Genomic DNA, 19243 nt, shown 5'->3' with positions numbered 1-19243 from the left:
GGCGCGGCGGTGATGAGATCTGGCGGCCGGGTGAGGCGCAGCGGCGACGAGATCCAATGGCCGGGCGAGGAGCGGCGACAAGATCCGGCCTCCCAGGTGCGCCTCTCCCTCCCTCCTTCCCTCCCTCTCTCCTCATCCTCCTCCTCCTTCTCCTCTCCCCTTCCCTCTGCTGCCCCTCTCCTGGTTGCATCCCACCGGCTGCGCCCGGCCACCCCACCCTTCGGCCTCCCTCTCCCTCTCCCGCACCTTCCCACCACGCCCAGGCTCCCGCTGCGGTCGGATCCGGCGGGGCAGCGGGGTGACAGCGGCGGCAGTAGCGGGGTAGGGGGGTGGCGGCGGTGGGGCAGCAGGGTGGAATATATTTTTTAATAAGGCTTCACCGCTATGGGTACCCCCATCACTGCTAAAGTCAAATGACGGATACAAAACCGGCGGTGAAGGCTGGTTTGGAGGCGGCGATGATGTAGTTGTGTGGAGTAGTGATGTGCCTCCCGCCGCATGCATGCATGTACGTAGTAAACATGCCACCAAACGAAACGGCGTGCCACGACCCTTCTCCGGCCTTGGACCTAACACATGCATGCGCACACGGCGGCCAACCAAACTGGCCGCTCTCTCTTCTTTCTCTCTGCGCTGTACAACAGCAGCTTAACCGTGTCCAACATGGACACAACACACCAGGCTAGCTGACGGCTACCACATGCAGCGCGCCAGCCCGGCCAGCTCCTGCACTTCCTATCTATAGTTGCAATGCTTCACGACCGCCTGGTGTGTTCATGTGCCAAGACTACAAACACACACCATACCTTCAATGTAATGTCGACACCACATGCACATCCAACGTGCGTAACCATTATCTGGCGGAACGTCTCGCATGATATTTTTTACCAACAGAGCCTTATTTCCTCTCTAACAATTAAATTAGGCATGAAACCTCAGTTTCTCTTGAACCTAATTCCAGTCCGTCACTAACTATATTCCACCTCAAGCGGTACATGTGCACATGTACGAGCACAACTCCGCGACTTGACTCAAGATTATATGGACGATGGTCCTTCTACTCTTCCAATCTTGACTCCGTTGCTGTTCCTCCGACCTGCACCGCGGAATAATTCCTTATTTCTATCTCATGAAAAAAAAATCCAAGGCAGAGGTGAGAACAGTAGCTGTATCCCTCTGGATCCTGCACTGCTGCTGTCGTTTGCTTGTGAAAATGAAGAAACAGCAGCTATGGCGACGTGCGCGCCTCCATCGGAGAGGATGGCGCGGAAGTCGCACGCGGCGTACTGTGTCGGCTCTAGGAGCACGCCAAGGGCCAGTACTAGCATGTGAGAGCTCTGTGTGGACGGGCCTTCGGGCTAGGATGACCGTTGTTGTTTTAGAAAATTCCTCTTTGTTTTAGTACATACTTATCATATCGGCGTGTCCTGGATTTTGGATAACCACGTAGTATCACCATGTGGTCTTATCCGGATCGGGCTATCGGATTATCTGTATCCAGGGCGTACCTTAATGAAGGCGAAACTGGGTGCCGGGCCGCCACCCCCTTCCCTGTGCAATTTTTTCCAAACATCTAATGATGCCGCTTCGTTCCATCATTACCGCTGATTCAGTCCATTTGAGCATTAGCAAAATCTTATCTTAACACTTTTTGTTTTACAAATGCCCATACATCTTGGATCATCGAAGTAGCTCTTCCATTCTCCTTGTTGGTTAGTTTTCATGAGCAAGAGCAACCAGGGAGATCGCTACAGGACGACTGAGCACGTTGGACAGGACCAGCGGCGGCAAAAAGGAGTAGGAAACTACGCCGTCACCGGCTTCCTTGTTTTCCTCAGTGTGCGGCGGCAACCACAAGCCTGGTGGCAGTTTGCCCCTGCCCTCCAAATTCACCCGTTACTGCAGCTTTTAGGATTCCTGCATGCAACTCCAGCAAGATCTACAAACTGGCATTGCACTGCTGGACATTAATTGTTGCCAATGCATAAGCATCACGTAGATCCACCATTGCGGCCCTTGCTCGATCAGGTGCTCTCCTGGACAGCTTGCAGTTGGCCCCCGCCTTCAATCAATTTTCCTCACGTTCCGCCGCTGTCTTCCGTGTCCCATGTCGGTGCAACGTAATTGGTGAGGCATCGCCATCCATCCAGCCCGGACGATGGGACCGAAAAATGCAGGTCGACCACCCATGTTTTTCGCTGGTCCAACTGCAGGTCGATCGACCACTCATGTTTTCGATCGCGCGAGGAACACGGAGAATTAAAGGGTATTTCCTTTTTATTGCCAAAGAAACAACTAGTATTTAGTAATTATCAGTAGTAGGTTGTAATTTTGATTGCATATAAGAGGATAAGGAACAACATGTTGTGTTACTTTGATATGTTGAAATTGCTTGTGAGAATGCATATTGCTTGTCCACTGAATAACCAATTACGTTACGTACCTTGGTTTGAATGCTTAAGTCTGGTTACCTGAAGCTTTCTTGCGGTATCCTCTGCTCAATCCATGTTACCCCTGCTGATTGCAGCATCCAATGAGATTGAGAGGGAAAGGTTTATTGTAGCATTAGTTTGTGCAGGTGTCATCTCTGAACAACTATTGCAGTGTTACTTGTCACTGCTCGACAGTGCTCATACTTGTCTTGCTGTCCAGACTCCAACACATCACTCTGCTCAATCCATCTGGCAAAGATTCAGTATGAATCATCTACTGTCTGCCTAGCCGTGGTATTTGCCTATCTTTTTTTTCCGTAATGCATCCTGCTTAGTTCCTTAGGGGTAGCTATGTTTCCCTAATGTATTGACTGCAGCTCACCGTTCTGTAGCTGTTTCTTACCTTTTCTGCATATTAACTCCAGTTTTGGCCACGGTCTAAGTAGTTTTCTATAACGTGTCGTGCTTATACTGTCCTCCTGTGAAATGCTTTACAGTTTGATAAGTACTTGTAACCCTGTCTTCTTCTGAAATGATTCGCCTAATTGATTGCTGGAATGCAACTTGATGTAACTGGTAGGGACCGGCGCCTAGTCAGATTCCCCATTACGGGTGTGTTACGCCAGAAAGTTTACATGCACTGAATTATACATGTTCAGAGTGCTGATCACTGCTTAGTAGTGTACCAAAATTATGCATGCGGCCGGCCTTTACCTGCTTGGAGCAACATGTAATTTTCAGTCCGTATCATGTATGTACTGATGTGTCTGTATCATTCACAGTGGAGGAATAGCAAAGGAATTGAACTTAATTTGTTATATAGTATAATCCTAATAGAGTTCCTATGATATATGTAATAGTCCCTGCAGCCTCATCCCTGAGATTGACAACTAGCCTCACCCTCGTCCTCCATACTGCACGGCTATTTCTAGACATCGATTTACCGGTCATTGTCAAAGAATTTAATTGCCCATGATGTTGTGTCGTACTCCCTCCGTTCCAAATTGTAGGTCGTTTTAGATTTTTTAGTTCATAGATATTATTATGCATCTAGATATAATGTATATTTAACGACCTACAATTTGGAATGGAAGGAGTATACAGTACCAGATGCCGTATTGAAGTGGTTCTGTTAGGCGTCGTGTAAGAAATATGGCCTAATTAGATCATTATTTGTGATTAAGCATTTTAGGTCAAGAATGAAATCCAAATCATACAAGATTTACATCATCCACGTTGGCGAAGCGTGGACTAAAATCAAGGCGGGGAGCAAATGCTTGTTAGTTAATTGAACACGTACAATATATTGAGTATGCGAATTTGCATGCTTGCTTTCCGCCGGCGAGCTAGCGCAATACGGCGAAGGTTGCGTGAGCTCACTTCTGCTAGTGTTGTTACTACTACTGTCTGACGTGCGTTCTTATCCTTTTGGAAGATAACCCAACGAGTACACTGATCGATTTATTGAAAAATGCGACGGTGCATTTGTGCGCGTAACCCTTGTTTGATATTATGCCATACGATGTCTCTTGTTGCATTGAGATTTGAGAATATGTAGTAATTTAAGTGGCAATATAAATGCTGGATCAAGCCCGGAACAGGGCTAACGTGTGAGAAATGGGGGGTGGGAGACAGGGAGAGTAGTGGACATGTTTGCATGTATAGATCAGCCATAAAGAGTTGTCAGCAGCGTGAAGTGGCATGAGAGAGTTAGGCTACGGTTGGGAATTGGGATCTTCAGCATTTTCTTTCGGGACAGGGGATCGAGGCCCTCTATGGCCCCAACGTGGCTCCACAACTTTCATCCATGTCAAGTGATCCAAGCTATAGTGTCATGGTAAAAAGAAGAACTTTGAATTATTCTATAACATCCAAATAGTAGTCAAATCTAGAGAGAATAATTCTAAGGCATCCAAATAACAGGAAGTGAAATAAATTCGATCAAAGTCAAGTAGAAGAACAACCACCAGAATATCCGACGGCCCCTATTTTACAAGCACTAGTCCATCAATCCGTGCTCCCGCACAGGCTAATGTTTTTAGAAGCTATTATATTTGAAAATTCTTTAGAAATTAAACTCCTAGCTAATAATCAAAATTGATTACCTACTACTCTCTTATTTTTTTCAATACATCAACATAATACTTATATAGATATGTACCTATCTTTGTCCAGTTGTGATTGATTTTTAATTAATAATTACTCTATACACTTTTTCATCCATATTCATACTTTTTCCATTTTGTATCGCACCTCCAATCCTCCATACATTATGTTTAGCATACAAATCAATATTTTCATCGATTCCTCACATACATGTATAAATGGTCTAAATGGTGACACTCATCATATGTATATACTCTAACTTAGTATTTTTATATTAATAATAACATAAATAGGTAATTTAGAATTATATATTAGTTTATTTTTGATATTTCTGTATGATGCACATGAAGATAATTAGATTAGGATTTAGATGTTTAATTTAGGTTATTTTTAATAACAACTTACGTGGGTAATATAGATTAAATTTTAGAATGACATTTTAAGTTATACTTTATAATGATATGTATTAGTAAATTGCATGAAGATTATGGGATTACTTTAGATTATTTTTTATAATAGCTGAGCTCGGTAATTTAGATATAGGTTTAGAGCTTATTTTTGAATATTTTCACAATGATAGTGGTGAAAATATAATAGATCAATGGCTATGATTATTAGAGTTTACATGATTGGTGTTTGATGTTTTTGATTTTTATGAGAATTTAACTCTTATTTTTCTAGCTTGTCTCATGGGAACTAATGCGGAGTCTCCAATGGAAAAAAATGGGACTACATTGCTAAAAAATATTACCATAAGCTACCTCTCGTTTGTTAAATATTCAAACACAATAGATATATATTATTATCTTCATCTAATTGTGATAGATTTTAGTTAGTAATTACTCTATAATATTTTCATCCACATTTATAATCTTTAACTTTTCACTTTGCATCGCAGGTATGCGCTTGAATTTGTTTAATGAACCCTAAGTTTGTGATACAATTTTAACATAGAAATATATATTCTCATCACTTCCTCTATATCTTTATAAATGGTGACACATCATGTGTATAGACCTTAATTATTATATCATATACCAATAGTGCAAGATATAGATGATTTAGAATCATATATTCCTGTATATTTTTAATTAAGGTTATTTGATTCAAACGTAGGGTTATCATGTTATTTTTAATAATGGCATGTGTGGGTAATATAGATGCAAATTTAACGGGTTACTTTAAGTTTTTAAGTAATAGCGGTGGACAATTTGGTTGCAAATTAGGGGGTTATTTTAAATATTATTTATAATGGCATAAGTGGGTAATTTTGCTGAAGATTAAGGGGTTATTTTAGTTTATTTTATATAATGGTAGAGGTGGGTAATTTATATATAGATTTAGGAGGTTACTTTAGGCTATTTTCATAATGGCATAGGTGGGTAATTTTTTAGAAAATATAATAGATCTAATGGCTATGATGATTTGAATCTATCGATAGATGGTCGGATGTTTTGCTTTTTTGTGAGAATTTCTAGGATTTCTCTCTTTTTCTAGAGTGTCCACCTAGGAATCCTAGGTGGCTTCACCTGGAGGCTTCAAAAGGAGCCTCCAATTAGTAATAGTAAGATAGGCGCTTTAGCCATGATCTTGGGGTGAGACTTTGGAATATCCGACAGAGCACCGGATGGGAGTTGGAGTTTTCACTCACATGCAACGCTTCTGTAAGTGGATGAAGTGGATATGCAATTTCACTACTTGATCCGGCGGGGTGTTTTTCTCAAGCGTCAGACAAACGAGCTTGGATAATTCTAATGCTCTTAGACTCGCACTCTCTCACATCCAACTCACTAGATCACACAAGGATCACCCAACCTCACAAAGAGGGACTGGGAGCGCATTCTTCTCTTTTGCTCAACTCTGGATGAATAGAAAGCACAATAGCAACCTTAGTAACAGCAACATGCTACAAGAGTGGAGGTGGAGTAAAAATACTCAATTCCACACAAACTAGCCATTAGAGATAACTAGAGACTAGAACCTCTGATGTTTTAAAACCAGATAGCCATTAGAGACACGTGGCACCAAAACTAGAACTTCTGGTTTTGCACTGCCAAAATCAAGACTAAGTGTTCAGGAGATTTTGTGTGTCTGTCAATGACTCAGATATAGGTAGCTTGAGCACTGAAAGTTTGTCAAAAAAACATGTGATGCATCCCTCTTGATAGTACAACATCCCTACCCTCATGATCAAGAATATATACAATTCAACCACTTGATCTTCAACATATCTTTTATTCATACCACACTTGATTAATGCATCTTCATGAGGACTGCATCCAACTTTGTCGTTTGGTTTTGAGCACTTTAACCTTGAACTAGTAACTTGAACTGAAATTTAATCTTGCACGAGTGAAATCCATTTCTAGTACACACGTCACTTGTTTCACAATAGATACATGAATGGTTGATGCTTCGCAATAGGAGACTCTCCATGACTCGCAATTTTAGTGTCAATCCCATTTCTAGCTTCTTCACCCTAGCTTAGTTTGTCAGCCCAAGACCTTGCTTGCCCTTCATTGCTTAGTCTTGTTCCCTTCATTGCTTATTCTCTCAAAACAAGACCTTTGATTAACTCCTTCATCCATGTGTCACTTTGAATCTTAGGGTCCGTTTGGTAGAGCTCCATCTGATTCTCATTCTCTATGGGAGCTGATTCTCTAAGAGAAGTGATTCTGTGGCTGAATGTGATTCTCTTTGATTCTGTAGCATAAACTCTTAAAATTAGGATGGAAAATCACTTCACAGAATTAGGAGAAGCTACTTTTTTGAGCTCCCAGCCTCTTAGTTCATTTCAGGGAATCACTTCACAGAATCAGTAGAGAATCACTTCTCTCTGAAAAACTGTTTGGCAGAGCTCCTACTGAATTCAACAGAGAATCAGCTCTTGGAGCTCTGCCAAACGCACTCTTATACTAGCTTGCATCACAATATCTTCACTTTGAAAACCGCTAATTTGTTTTAATTATCTTCTACAATCAATCTTGCCGATCCTTGAATTTGGCTTTGCTTTGACATTAATAATGAATACCCTTCAATCCTTCATATCTTCAAATACTTGATATTAATTAACACTGAAACATGCTATGTATTGGTCACAATCTTTCAACTTTAATGACACCAAAGTTATGACATAAACCCATGTCTCATTATCATGTTTACTAGCTTTCTATTTTCACCTTCATGTCTCAAGTGATTACTTCCATTGATGCTTGTATCTTCATTGTCTTCAATCTTTATTGATTAACCATTTGCTTTCAACATATAATTACTAATTTTTGACATGTCTTTCATTTCAAGCAATCTTTATACTGAAAGGCTACTAGATACTCATGTGTCCAAACCTTCTTCAATTTAAGCATGATTGCTTGTATTCTTCTACTAATATGCAATGTCATTGGTCACACTTGTTTTCTCATCACATGAGCTAACATTTCAATGCATCATTTGAATTCATCACGAATGAGTATCCATCAATAATATTTATACATGCTCATGTGCTTAACAAGTTCATTAGACCTTAAATCATGGTATCATTGAACTCACCAAAACCCACTAGGGGTATATATGCACTTTCACAAGTATTCAACCCTCCAGCTTGGTGTGGAGCAGCAACAACGACTGTGTACGGGGGACGATGGAGAATCTACATAGTGGAGACGATGTCTAGATAATCGGAGAAAAGGGATTGGTGAGCCTCTCCTTTGTGGCAAAAATCTTCTCATTCGGCTAGACGAGAGTCTTAGTGACGAGCTTGACCTTGATCAGGAGAGAGGTTTGGTGACTTGGAGCATATTCTTGGTGGAGCTCCAACATGGGGTGGCATTTACCTACTGATACCATAGGATAAATCGCCGTGCTGAGTTTGCATCCTCTCTAACATAATATTTTATATTTCCGCATTTTATATTTACAACTTAAGTGCCTTTTTATTAAGATCGTTTAACTTTTGCGAGGGATTGGCACTAAGTTGCAAAATTCTTTGTGGGTGGTGCATACACTAGTCGAACCATAGTTGCACTTTTAGATACTATGATCTAATTTATATTTTATGCAAAAGGTGGAAGCCATATAGTTAAGATTTTAAGTTAGCCTAATTCACCCTCGTTGATTCCTTTCACGTGTCTCACATTGGTGTGGCTGTAGTCACTTTGGCACCAATTCCTTGTGTGGTCGCCAGCTTCCTGAACTGTGGGGCATGGGAGGTGTCCACCACGTAGGTGTAGTGCTATTTACTTGTCGGCCCTCTTGCTAAGATCAACAGCATGCCTAGCCAGAGCAGGTGACTGTCGATGCATTGATGAGCAGCCATTAATTAATCTGCATCTTGATCAAACCAGCGTTGCGTGCTCGAGGTTAGTGGTTCTCTTCGTCTGTACGTGTTTCCTGCTCAGTTGCTCACATTATTGACGACCATCAAAACATGTGCTTACAACTTACTTGTAGGTCTCATCGTTGAGCTAGCTGACAGATTATGCGGTTACCTTTCGTCAGCCTTCTCACTCAGCTTTGGGTTTCCATGTGCGTCGTCCTCTTCCTTTTTCCCATTTGCTTCTATTTTTATCACTGCTTTCCTTCTCTATATTCTTTATCCCTGAATTGCCCATCTCTGCCACGTACTGGAGGAGAGCAACGAAAGAATTTGGCAGTATGAAAATGTTAGATACAAATATGAACAAACCGGTGGTGAAACGTACAGGACCAGCCTTGGAGGCGTCCCAAGCGAATTCATGAACGATAGGAGTTTCATTCTCCATAAATAATGCGACATATATTATAATCAAGTACGGTGATATGGCGTCGAAGTTATCAAGAGATAGAAGAAACGAGTTCCATCTTTACACACCTCCGTCCCATCTCATATCTGTCGTGCCGTAGCTGATCGAGTCGCATGCTTTCGTGCATTGGACCTGGACCCAGCGCCTCATCAGTCATGGCATGGTTATCTTTTCACACCCCATCGTCAAATCTGGGTCGTCATCTAAGCTGATTAGCGTCTCGGAATCTCGTTTGCCATCTGGATAAGAGGACGCCCTGATCATCACACCAACCTGTTAAGTTTTTCCCCATGCTAGCTGAGAGCCGAGACTGCAGAGGCGCCACAGTGCCCCTCCGACCTGGGATCCCATTTTCCAACCACGCAAGCAAAGCGCCAAATGGACATCGCTGCCCAAGCAGGACATACCCTGTATGGTCCCTGGGGCAGCTGGGACTCCTCGTCCACTCGTCCTTACCTCCATCCATGGCCACCAAATTATAGCATATGAGGGGGGTAGGAAACGTGCATGATGGTACCTGGTATTCATGCCGCGAAAAGGAAATACCGAGGACAAAATTTTGTGTATGATCTCGCGAGGACGACGTCCAAGCGAAAGAATTAAAAGGACGATGTCTACGCCCCGCTGCCTCCAGCCGCTTATTTTTTTTTCACCGCAATTCTTACCATCCGCCGCATGTACATACGTCGTCGTATGGTCCTCCCCCTATGAATGATTCATCTCCCTAGATAGTTATTAGTAGATGGGTCGTCGTCCCCTCCGGTTGATAGATAGCTACGGCCGGGGTGGAAAACGTTTTCTCATTTTATAGTATAGAACTAAATACAGGGGTGGATCTAGGACCGGGGCTGCCGGTGCTGCAGCCTGTTCACTTGGTCCTTGGCTTTCTCTTGAGTACAGAGGAAAGAACTGTAGTTCAACATGGGGTGTGCCTATTCCTGAGTCCACCCCGAGTAAATATATGTATTTTATTTTCTTTTGTATGGTACAATGAATGTGGTTGTAATGCATGGAAATCAGGCCCGTACATTAGGCAGCGCAACTGGAGCGATCGAGTCGGGCCCCCAACTATTAGGCTTTAACTAGAGGTTAAGAATTTAACTAGAGGTTAAGAAGATATTGGTATGTAATATTCGTCCTTTAATCCTATAACATGAGTACCTAATTTCATATTGCAGTTCTTTGTATGCAAAAAAGCACGTACTTATTACTCTTATACTGGAATCCAAATATATCTCGATTATTTGTATTTCACTACTATAGTGTATATAGGGTCCCATTTCTTGTTTCGCTCCAGGGCTTCAAAATCTTCGGTACGGCCCTGATGGAAATGTACGATAATGATGCCACCACCATGTTTTTCCATTTTCATTTGGATTTTCTTCCTACTTGAACAAATTTTCCTGTGGCAGTTCTGTGCTTGTTGTTATGTCAACTAGCCAACTATAACTTGGCAGCATACGGCTAACTGCAAGTACTGTTCTGTCCTGCGAAGTCTTGGCTATTGGGTGAAAGAACCGTGTTTAATTTGAGGACATGGCCCATGTAGACAGAGAGCTGGATTAGGATTGGGGTGGGTCGATAAGATCGACATGCATGTATGATGTATGTAACCGATGTTACATGGTTCATACGGGGGGTTGGTTTTGGTCCGGCGGCCGGTTTCAATTCTGGGCCATTAGTGGCTCTCTACGTAGTTGGTTAGGCATCGCCATCGGTCCAGCCCCCTACGACAAGAGGCTGCCATACAGCGCTGTACGGCTGTCCAACGATCGCGTTTCGTTTTAATTACCGCCATCGTCGTCACCGTCGTCCCGGCCGGTGGGGCGCCGGGGCGCTACCAGCCGGGCCATGTCCGCTCTATAAATTCCCAGGTGGATCGGACTCGGCTCTCATCAGCCACGGCCAAAAGTGCCCAAAGTCAGTCACATATTCTGACACTAGCTCCCCTCTCCTCCATCCAATTTCCAGTCTCCCGCGCCGCCAGCTCAGGATGGCCGCGCGCAGCCCCTACTTCGCCACCGAGGAGTCCTTCCGCGGCATCCGCCAGGGGGAGTCCCCGGCGGCGGCGCTCCGCCGCATCCTCGCCTCGCCCGGCGCGCACCAGGCGCCGTGCTGCTTCGACGCCCTCGCCGCGCGCCTCGTCGAGCAGGCCGGCTTCCCCATCGCCTTCATGAGCGGTATAAACTCATGACAACACACATCCTCCTCCTCGTCACGACGAAATCGCATGCGTCATTACAACTGAGTAATGCTAGCTAATCCAACCTCAAGATGAAGGGCAGTATAAATGGCATTGACAACTAACGTACCATCCTGTCTGCTGGTGCTCCGTGGCTATTTCTGACTAACGTACCATGCTACTATTGCTATGGTTTTATTACAACTTTGGAATGTAGCTAGGGTGCATATCATTTCTTCAGCTACAGCGCAAATGTTCAAGCAGGTGTGTCAAAGCATTGGATTCTTTTCACGTACGTGTCTTTTCCAGGTTTCTGTGTCTCTGCCGCGCGACTTGGCCTGCCGGACGTTGGCCTCATCTCCTACGGGGAAATGGTAGACCAAGGGCGTCTCATCAACGAAGCTGTGTCGATCCCTGTGATTGGTGATGGAGACAATGGTTACGGAAACTCTATGAACATCAAGAGAACCATCAAAGGGTATATCAATGCTGGTTTCGCTGCGATCATGCTCGAAGATCAGGTGTGCTCTCTTTGGAATACTAATCAATCCTTTCATACATTGGCACCTTATTAGCTAACACAGTATCAAATACGGTCCTTGTCAGGTTTAACTCTGTTTTTTTAGATAATAATGGAAGTAATATCCGGCTTCAACCCCCTGGTCGAGGGAGAATCGGTTCACACAATTATTATACATAATAGCTAAACGCGACACGCTCCACAAAATAAAATTTAGGGCAGCAACAAAATTGTTAAAAATCACTTAGCTAAGTTATCAAAATTTTCAAATACCACATAAAAATTTTGACCAAATTTTCTGTGTGATTTTTATTCCACTATTGGCTAATAATGAGTACTATTGTTGTTTCTGTTAGCTTTAGATAATAAGCCCTGCCACTGCCCGAAAGAAAAACTGCAGGCAGTGGACTTGTGTTTTATTTATCCTGGAAGAAAGTTGACATGTATAGTAATTTGAAGGTGTCGCCTAAAGCCTGTGGACACACTGAAGGAAGGAAAGTATACCCAAGGGAGGAAGCCATCATGCACATAAAAGCAGCTGTTGATGCTAGGAACGAGAGTGGCTCTGACTTGGTTATCATTGGAAGGACAGATTCCCGTCAGGCCATTTCTCTTGATGAAGCATTAGCTAGAGCAAAAGCTTTTGCTGATGCCGGTGCCGACGTTCTCTTAATTGACGCCCTTGCTTCGGTGGAAGAGATGAAGCAATTCTGCGCAGTTGCCCCGGGGGTTCCAAAGATGGTAATAACATGTGTGCATGCATTCGATCGATGTGTTTTGATGCTTGTTTTCTAGTTACATGTGAATTGTGGGTTTATGGCTGTTTCTGCGTTTGTCCAGATCCCTTAATTGACTTGCAGTGAATTGGACAAGAGTGTTGAAAGGATACAACCAAAAAAACATATGTGCTATAAAATAGAATAATTGAGGCCACACTTTGATGTTGAAATTCTGTCATGTAGTTTATATGCATTTTCTCGTATTACAAGTCTGAATTGAAAAGAATATCTGTACAACTGTAAAAGTTACTTTTACCGCTCATATTTCCCTCGTCAACAATGAATGTCCTTTTTATTATTTGCTTGAACTTGTTCCTTCCTCTAGCAGTGACATGATCCATGAAGACTTACACTCTGTTCCGCAGGTAAACATAATAGAAGGTGGTAAAACTCCCATATTGAGCCCTCCTGAGCTTGCGAAAATTGGTTACAGCCTCGTAATCTATTCTGTATCCTTATTGGGCGCCTCGATCCGTGCAATGGAGGTTTGTATTCTTATACATATGAAGCCTGTGACCTTATTCTTTTTTTTAATTCATCTGTGTTATCAAGGATGAATCGAGTGAAAATTTAATTCGTTTGAACACAAGCACAAGGTAGTCGTAGTTCTTGTGGATCCATTTTTCTGCATACTTATTCGTTGGCTTTTGACCAGGATCCAACACACGAACACGAGAAACACAAATGTTTCTGAGGCTTTCTATTTTCTTTATTTCCACAAGCTCTACTATCTTGTACACGTTTAGGACTCCATGCTAGTCTCCTTGCAACATGCAACTCAATATGAAACACCACAACCTTCATTCGCTCCCGGATTCCGTGAGCTCGCATACTTCCTTCTACACGGGTTCAGGCAACTGGCCAAAAAAAAGCAATTACGTTTCCTAAATGATTAACTCAAGCTTTACTCCAACTCTTATATCTGCACAGCAAGGAAACTCCACTTTCCTTATGCATAGACTCTCACGCTAGCACATGCATGCAATATATGCAAATAGTATTTGCACCTTCTTCTTGTAAAAAGAAAAAGAAATCACAACTACTGCTGTTGAGTAATCTGGCAATGAAAAAAAATCACAACTATTTCTGTTGAGTAACACCTGTTAATTCCAATACATCATCCATTTCATTTTTGCACCAAAAGCACTACTTATATATAGTTCCCAATGTCTGACATGCAGGATGCTTTAGATGCAATCAAAGATGGCGGTGTACCTCCGCCTACCATCATGCCATCTTTTAAGAAGATCAAGGATACTCTAGGGTTCGACCGCTACTACAAAGAAGACAAACAATACCAACTGGTTAGCTATAATGTTCATTTTTCTTACTCTGTTAATAATGAACGTCATGTTAACATGCAGTTTCCTAATCACATTTTATTTTTCATAGGAATGAAGGACGACACAACTCCTGAGCCACAAATCGACATGAATCTACCATAGTTTGGCCATTGTGGATTCTGATGGATATGTGCTGCCAAGGTGCCCATGGCTTAAGTACCATAAGTGTGGGAGCTTTAATATCAAGATATTGGGTTGGATTGTATTCTTTTGTTTTGCCTGTTTTCCGTTTGCTGCTTAGTTCTGAATATTATGTTTCCGATTAGAATGTATCAATAAATATGAATATTATGGTGCCAATTTGAATAAATCTGAATATTTTCGTTCACGGTTTAGAGACTTGTGCATTACTCCATGCGTATGTTGGCATTGGACATGGTGAACTCCATTAACCGTACGGGACATGACATATTTCGCACCTGCTAACACAACACAGCTGAACTGCATGTTCTCCAAAACTAAAGCCACGCTTCGTTGACACAACTTGCACACACCAATACACCATTCTGATGTTTTAGTCAGAAAGATCGGATGCCAAGATTAACTGTTTCTAACTCATTCTTGCGAATGAGATAAGGCTGTAATTATGAGCAATAAAAAAGCTGATTTTTTTTGTTAAATTTGTAATAAAAAGGAAATTACTCCCTTCAACTATGGACAAAGTCCGGATGATCTCTTAATTTTTTTTGTTTTCTAAACCAGTACACTATTCATCTTTAGCTCCTAATCCATTTCAATTTTGATGATATGGCGACGTTTTTTTTTACTAATTGCACCACCTAGGCTATTATGGTGGGCAAGCAAGTGACGGCATTGTGGATATTTGCCAGGGACGGTTTAACTCCAAGAAGGCTCACATCTCACACATTGCCCCCACATGTTTGACCAGCCAGATACATGCGAATGTCTTCTGATGGGAAAATTAGTTCTGCAGCATCGAAGATCGCAACTTCCGTAAAATACCATTGAAAGACCTTAAGCTCGTAAAATACTATTGAAACATGCATACGTTATCTGAAACTCGCATTCCGTCACATGGTATTTTACGGAGCCAAGATCTTTCAGTGGTATTTTACTGAAGCCGCGATCTTTCAATGCTACGGAACCAATTTTCCCTCCTGATTAATGTCCACCGCGTGAACATATTTTTTCGTTTCGATGTTCTTCCTCGCAGCGGCCATCTCGTTCTTGCTGTTACTGAATGTTGAGGCAGCCTTCCAAGGACAGCCCGTAAAATCTCGGCCAGGTGTGCATCCTTATCCTCCGGAGTGCGTGCGGCACCATCACACACCAAGCAGCACGCTAAGTTTAGTTTCAGAAAATGGTTTCTACGGGACAATTGCACTCAAAGGACAGGTGATGACAGATTGACAGCTGGCTTCATATTTTCTTTACGAGCAAGCTTGGAGACATCCATTGGCAATTAAGGAATACTCCCAACAATTGCTATATATGCATAGAGATTGGATGACGTACTATGAAACATCTATAACGTAAAACAGTAATATACAGCATTATAATATGAAATATCTATAACATAAAAACAATAAAAATACATTATTGAACATAATGTAACTGAAGCCATGCGTAGTATCTAAACATGACCACTACACTACAGAATGTAACCCAAACCAACAAAGATACATTGTATCGAATCATTTCAGCCGCTTCTGTTTGGGCTCGAGTGCAACAGAATACGTCTCACATTTTTGTTCAGTTCACTGGAGCTCCAGCCTGCAAATAAGCAACGCACTACATAACATGAGACCAACTAGAAATCAGGCAATTAACGCAAACTTCCCATTTGGTTCGGTACTTACAAGTATGGCAGAATGCATGACAGACTCTAATGTTACAAAATGGAACGAAGAATGAAACATAGCTGATGTGTAGTTGCACTTCATAAGAAGTACTTCATCCTGTTATCTCTTCTCATGGCACGATACACGGCTTGGACCTGAAAAGCAACACCAAAGCTTCAACGTGTGAATGTCTTCACAAAATGGAATGAATAGATAAAAAAACAAACTGTAGAAACAGGCATCAATTTCTTAGTAAAGATGTATCTGAAACATTGGGTTACCTGCTCGCTAGAAACTACACGAATTGGTCCAATGTTTACAGAAACATATTTTCCTCTGGAAGATAACTTCTGAGATACCCGACCCTGTGCATACCGTTTTGAGATATATATGAAGATGATCCGGGAAACAAATCAAGGAAAAGATTGTAAAACGAAACAACTACAATCTAACATTGGAGTATGGGAGAGCGAAGCTTGCATGGAACTAATAGCCTAAAACCATCAAGTAAACGACAAATAACCAAATGTAAAGGAAAAAAAACTAAAGCACCATCGGAGTAACAATATTCACTTATGAATGATGTCATCAATGATCAAAATGTAGGAATGTTGATTCTATGCAGAACACCACCAGTTTAAAACCCAGGTAGCTGCATCTTCCTCAATAACAACATTATTTACAAGGAAATTATGAGAATTGTACAACTAACCTTGGGAATGGATTCTTGAAGAACAGATTCAACAGCAACTACCATTGACTGGACAAAGTCATCACCTCCAGTACCAATTGCTGTAAATCCTCTATCTGTGGGGTATGAATTTACCTGCAAAGCAAAATAGCACAGCATATTAAGGAATGCCTAAAATGAAATATAGAGTTTACAGTTTCCAAGGTTATTGAAACTTCTAAATCAAAAATAGAGAGATGAACTTTGTTGCACACAGATTGATGAACATTAGCATGCAGCAAAAATGATCATGCTAAAAGCATTTTGAAAATGAAAGTCTATCATGAATCTCCGCAGGGGTTGAGATGTTCTCAATCACTATTGTGTTTCCCGAAAACAAAAAAAAATAGATCAACCTAGGAGGAGCTAGGTGATTTTTCGTTAAGAAGAAGAAATAGGCACCCAAATTCGAGCTAGAGGGGACTCGAACCTGAGTGGTTAGAGTGCACGACCACACCTCCCAACCTAACCAGTTGAGCTAGGCTCACTTCCTAGTGTTTCCCGAAAACAGGGTGTAAAATTGTATTCAGTATATAGAAAGAATACCACAACTGACCATGTCATAAAGTTACAAGTCATGTGATCTAGCTTCCAATGATCCACCATTGCACGAAATCAGAACACAGGATAAATTCGACATTATGAATGAACACAGAAGCTATGTAACATTACCAAGCTATTTCTTCCACAAGGAATGTTGGTACCAAAAAAACATTCAAATATATATAAAGGGTTTCCATTGAATTCCTCAAAACAACCTCCCCTTAGAGTGTCCATTTGTAAGTCCATACTTATGTAGTATAAGTTTGAACAGCAAATAGGACAAAGTAGGTCCATTGAGACACACCTTCTGATCCAGAACAAGCCACTCATCACTTTTGTCATCCGTCACAGTACCACCCATGACCATATTTGTTGTGAGTGCAACCCTTCCTTTGGACCTTGCTATCTCTGGTTTCAGAAAATTAAAAGCTACTGTTAAGTAAAGCATCGGTAAAGACTCTAGCAAAACTTCTGACTTGGTGGAAACGAGCATCATTCCTTATATGAAGCAAACTTCAGAAGTATGTGAATATAAGCAATAACTAAACATAGTCTTATAACAGAATGTGTAACTTCACATCATGCATTGATCAATACTCCAATTCATCTATGTGTACCAAAAAATGTTTCTATAACAAGCTATCTTGTGATTCTCTTAGTAAATACTTTGGAATCATGAAATTGTAATATTGACGACTGGAGGTACCAATTAAACAACCACGCAATGTTATAACAGATTATGAAACGTACTAAAAAGAAATGAATCATAGCATACGTTCAAGAACAATGGAGTGCAACACAAGGTTCTTATAACAGATTTCTTCTGTCCTACCAACACATTGCCAGACTTTTGAACTGGCAAAAGCCCTGAATTAATATGTAAAACTACAATCAAAGGTAGAAAATCTTCAGAAGGCCATACATGCACGCTAGCAAGCAAACAATGCATACAAGACTTGGGAAAAATTAGCCGACAGCCCGACACTGCCTTGGGGCAATCAAAATTCACCAAGCCACTTAAATCCCATTTCACATCAATTCCATTATAGAAAAAGCAAGGGAAACCTATGATTCAGTATCGCTATATCTATTAAACTATTAATTCCCAATCAACCGAGCAAGCACCGACCGAAGCGACTAGCAGGAGCGGCGAGCGGAGGAACAACTCATAAACAGCAGCGGGGGAGGACGACTCACTAGAGATGGCCTCGAGCACGGCCTCCTGCGGCGGCTGCCCGGGGTCCCCGCCGCCGCCTCCCCCGCTGCCGGAGCAGCAGCGGAGGTGCGGGCGGCGGCTGCCGCGGGGCGCCCTCCCCACAGGTGGAGCCGCGGCCGAGGAGGAGGCGGCGGCCGGGAGGCGGTTGAGCGGGTCGGGGAGGAGGAGGGAGCGGAGCGCGAGTGCGCGGCACGCCATGGCCGCCGCCGCCGCCGTCGTCGTCTTCTTCCGGTCGCCGCGGCCGCGAGAGATTTTGTGATATTTTTCTCGGTTCGCGTCTGTCCGCTGGACTTCGTTTTCGTGGAGGGCCGACGAGCCGTTAAAATATTTTCCTTCCTTTCTTCGCCGTGTTTTTTGGCGTCGTTTTTCTTCTTCTTCGTGTGTTTAGTGGGCTAGTGGCCTAGTGGGCCTCAGGAGAAGGCCAGTCAGCCCAGATGGCTTCTGGCCTGTGGGTTCTATTGTTCTAGTATATGAATAGGAAATCTTTTCCTTTTTTCTTTTTGTTGCTTGAGAACAGCCTGTACGGCGTCTTATCAGACACGGCAGTACCACGGATGGATTAATCGAATGTGCATGGAATTGAATTCGATAGCACTATTTATCACATTTATATTTGAATTCGATAGCACTATTTATCATATTTATATTTGAATTCGGAGACAAATACAAACATTATCAGATATGAATACAAAACGAATAGGGATACTTACTCGACTCGGAACCTAACGTCATAACGAGTATCAATTTGCTTTATCGACGGTTTTATACTTGATAAAAAATCATGTTACCGGTGGTAAATTATGAATATTGGA

The 19243-nt window shown here is 42.2% G+C and overlaps 2 protein-coding genes across 5 annotated transcripts; one reads left to right on the top strand and one right to left on the bottom strand.

The window, feature by feature from the left end:
- Window positions 1-11168: 11168 nt before the first annotated feature.
- On the top strand, window positions 11169-14475 carry LOC101764666 (2,3-dimethylmalate lyase). The gene is made up of 6 exons (XM_004975338.3): window positions 11169-11496; window positions 11808-12019; window positions 12478-12759; window positions 13163-13282; window positions 13979-14101; window positions 14190-14475. The coding sequence occupies exons 1-6, from the start codon at window positions 11310-11312 to the stop codon at window positions 14193-14195; spliced, it is 930 nt and encodes a 309-aa protein (XP_004975395.1). The 5' UTR covers window positions 11169-11309; the 3' UTR covers window positions 14196-14475.
- Window positions 14476-15608: 1133 nt separating this feature from the next.
- LOC101763985 lies at window positions 15609-18733 on the bottom strand. 4 transcript variants are annotated; one of them, XR_001164488.2, is made up of 6 exons: window positions 18413-18733; window positions 17520-17623; window positions 16655-16768; window positions 16224-16307; window positions 15961-16097; window positions 15609-15874 (listed from the first exon to the last, which is right to left on the bottom strand). XR_001164488.2 is itself a non-coding variant. In XM_012847542.2 (6 exons), the coding sequence occupies exons 1-5, from the start codon at window positions 18627-18629 to the stop codon at window positions 16041-16043; spliced, it is 576 nt and encodes a 191-aa protein (XP_012702996.1). In that variant the 5' UTR covers window positions 18630-18706; the 3' UTR covers window positions 15609-15874; window positions 16024-16040. The 4 variants fall into 4 exon arrangements, 2 of the variants coding, with proteins under 2 accessions (XP_012702996.1, XP_022683783.1); XR_001164489.2 differs by having other exon boundaries at window positions 15609-15892; window positions 18413-18706; XM_012847542.2 differs by having other exon boundaries at window positions 16024-16097; window positions 18413-18706.
- Window positions 18734-19243: the final 510 nt, after the last annotated feature.

Source organism: Setaria italica, chromosome VII (assembly GCF_000263155.2).
Source record: "Setaria italica strain Yugu1 chromosome VII, Setaria_italica_v2.0, whole genome shotgun sequence".
Lineage (NCBI taxonomy): Eukaryota > Viridiplantae > Streptophyta > Magnoliopsida > Poales > Poaceae > Setaria > Setaria italica.
The sequence above is the reverse complement of the archived record's forward strand: the minus strand, read 5'-3'. Positions and strand labels throughout refer to the sequence as shown.

Bases quoted from the DNA above. Each gene is read 5' to 3' on its own strand.
- LOC101764666 (XM_004975338.3), top strand. From the start codon at position 11,310: ATGGCCGCGCGCAGCCCCTACTTCGCCACCGAGGAGTCCTTCCGCGGC. The intron at 11,497-11,807 runs GTATAAACTCAT...TGTCTTTTCCAG, and splicing joins CCCCATCGCCTTCATGAGCG to GTTTCTGTGTCTCTGCCGCG. The intron at 12,020-12,477 runs GTGTGCTCTCTT...AGTAATTTGAAG, and splicing joins CGATCATGCTCGAAGATCAG to GTGTCGCCTAAAGCCTGTGG.
- LOC101763985 (XM_012847542.2), bottom strand. From the start codon at position 18,629: ATGGCGTGCCGCGCACTCGCGCTCCGCTCCCTCCTCCTCCCCGACCCG. The intron at 16,769-17,519 runs GTGTGTCTCAAT...TTTGCTTTGCAG, and splicing joins GGCTTGTTCTGGATCAGAAG to GTAAATTCATACCCCACAGA. The intron at 16,098-16,223 runs GTAACCCAATGT...GTTGCTTTTCAG, and splicing joins GTGTAGTTTCTAGCGAGCAG to GTCCAAGCCGTGTATCGTGC.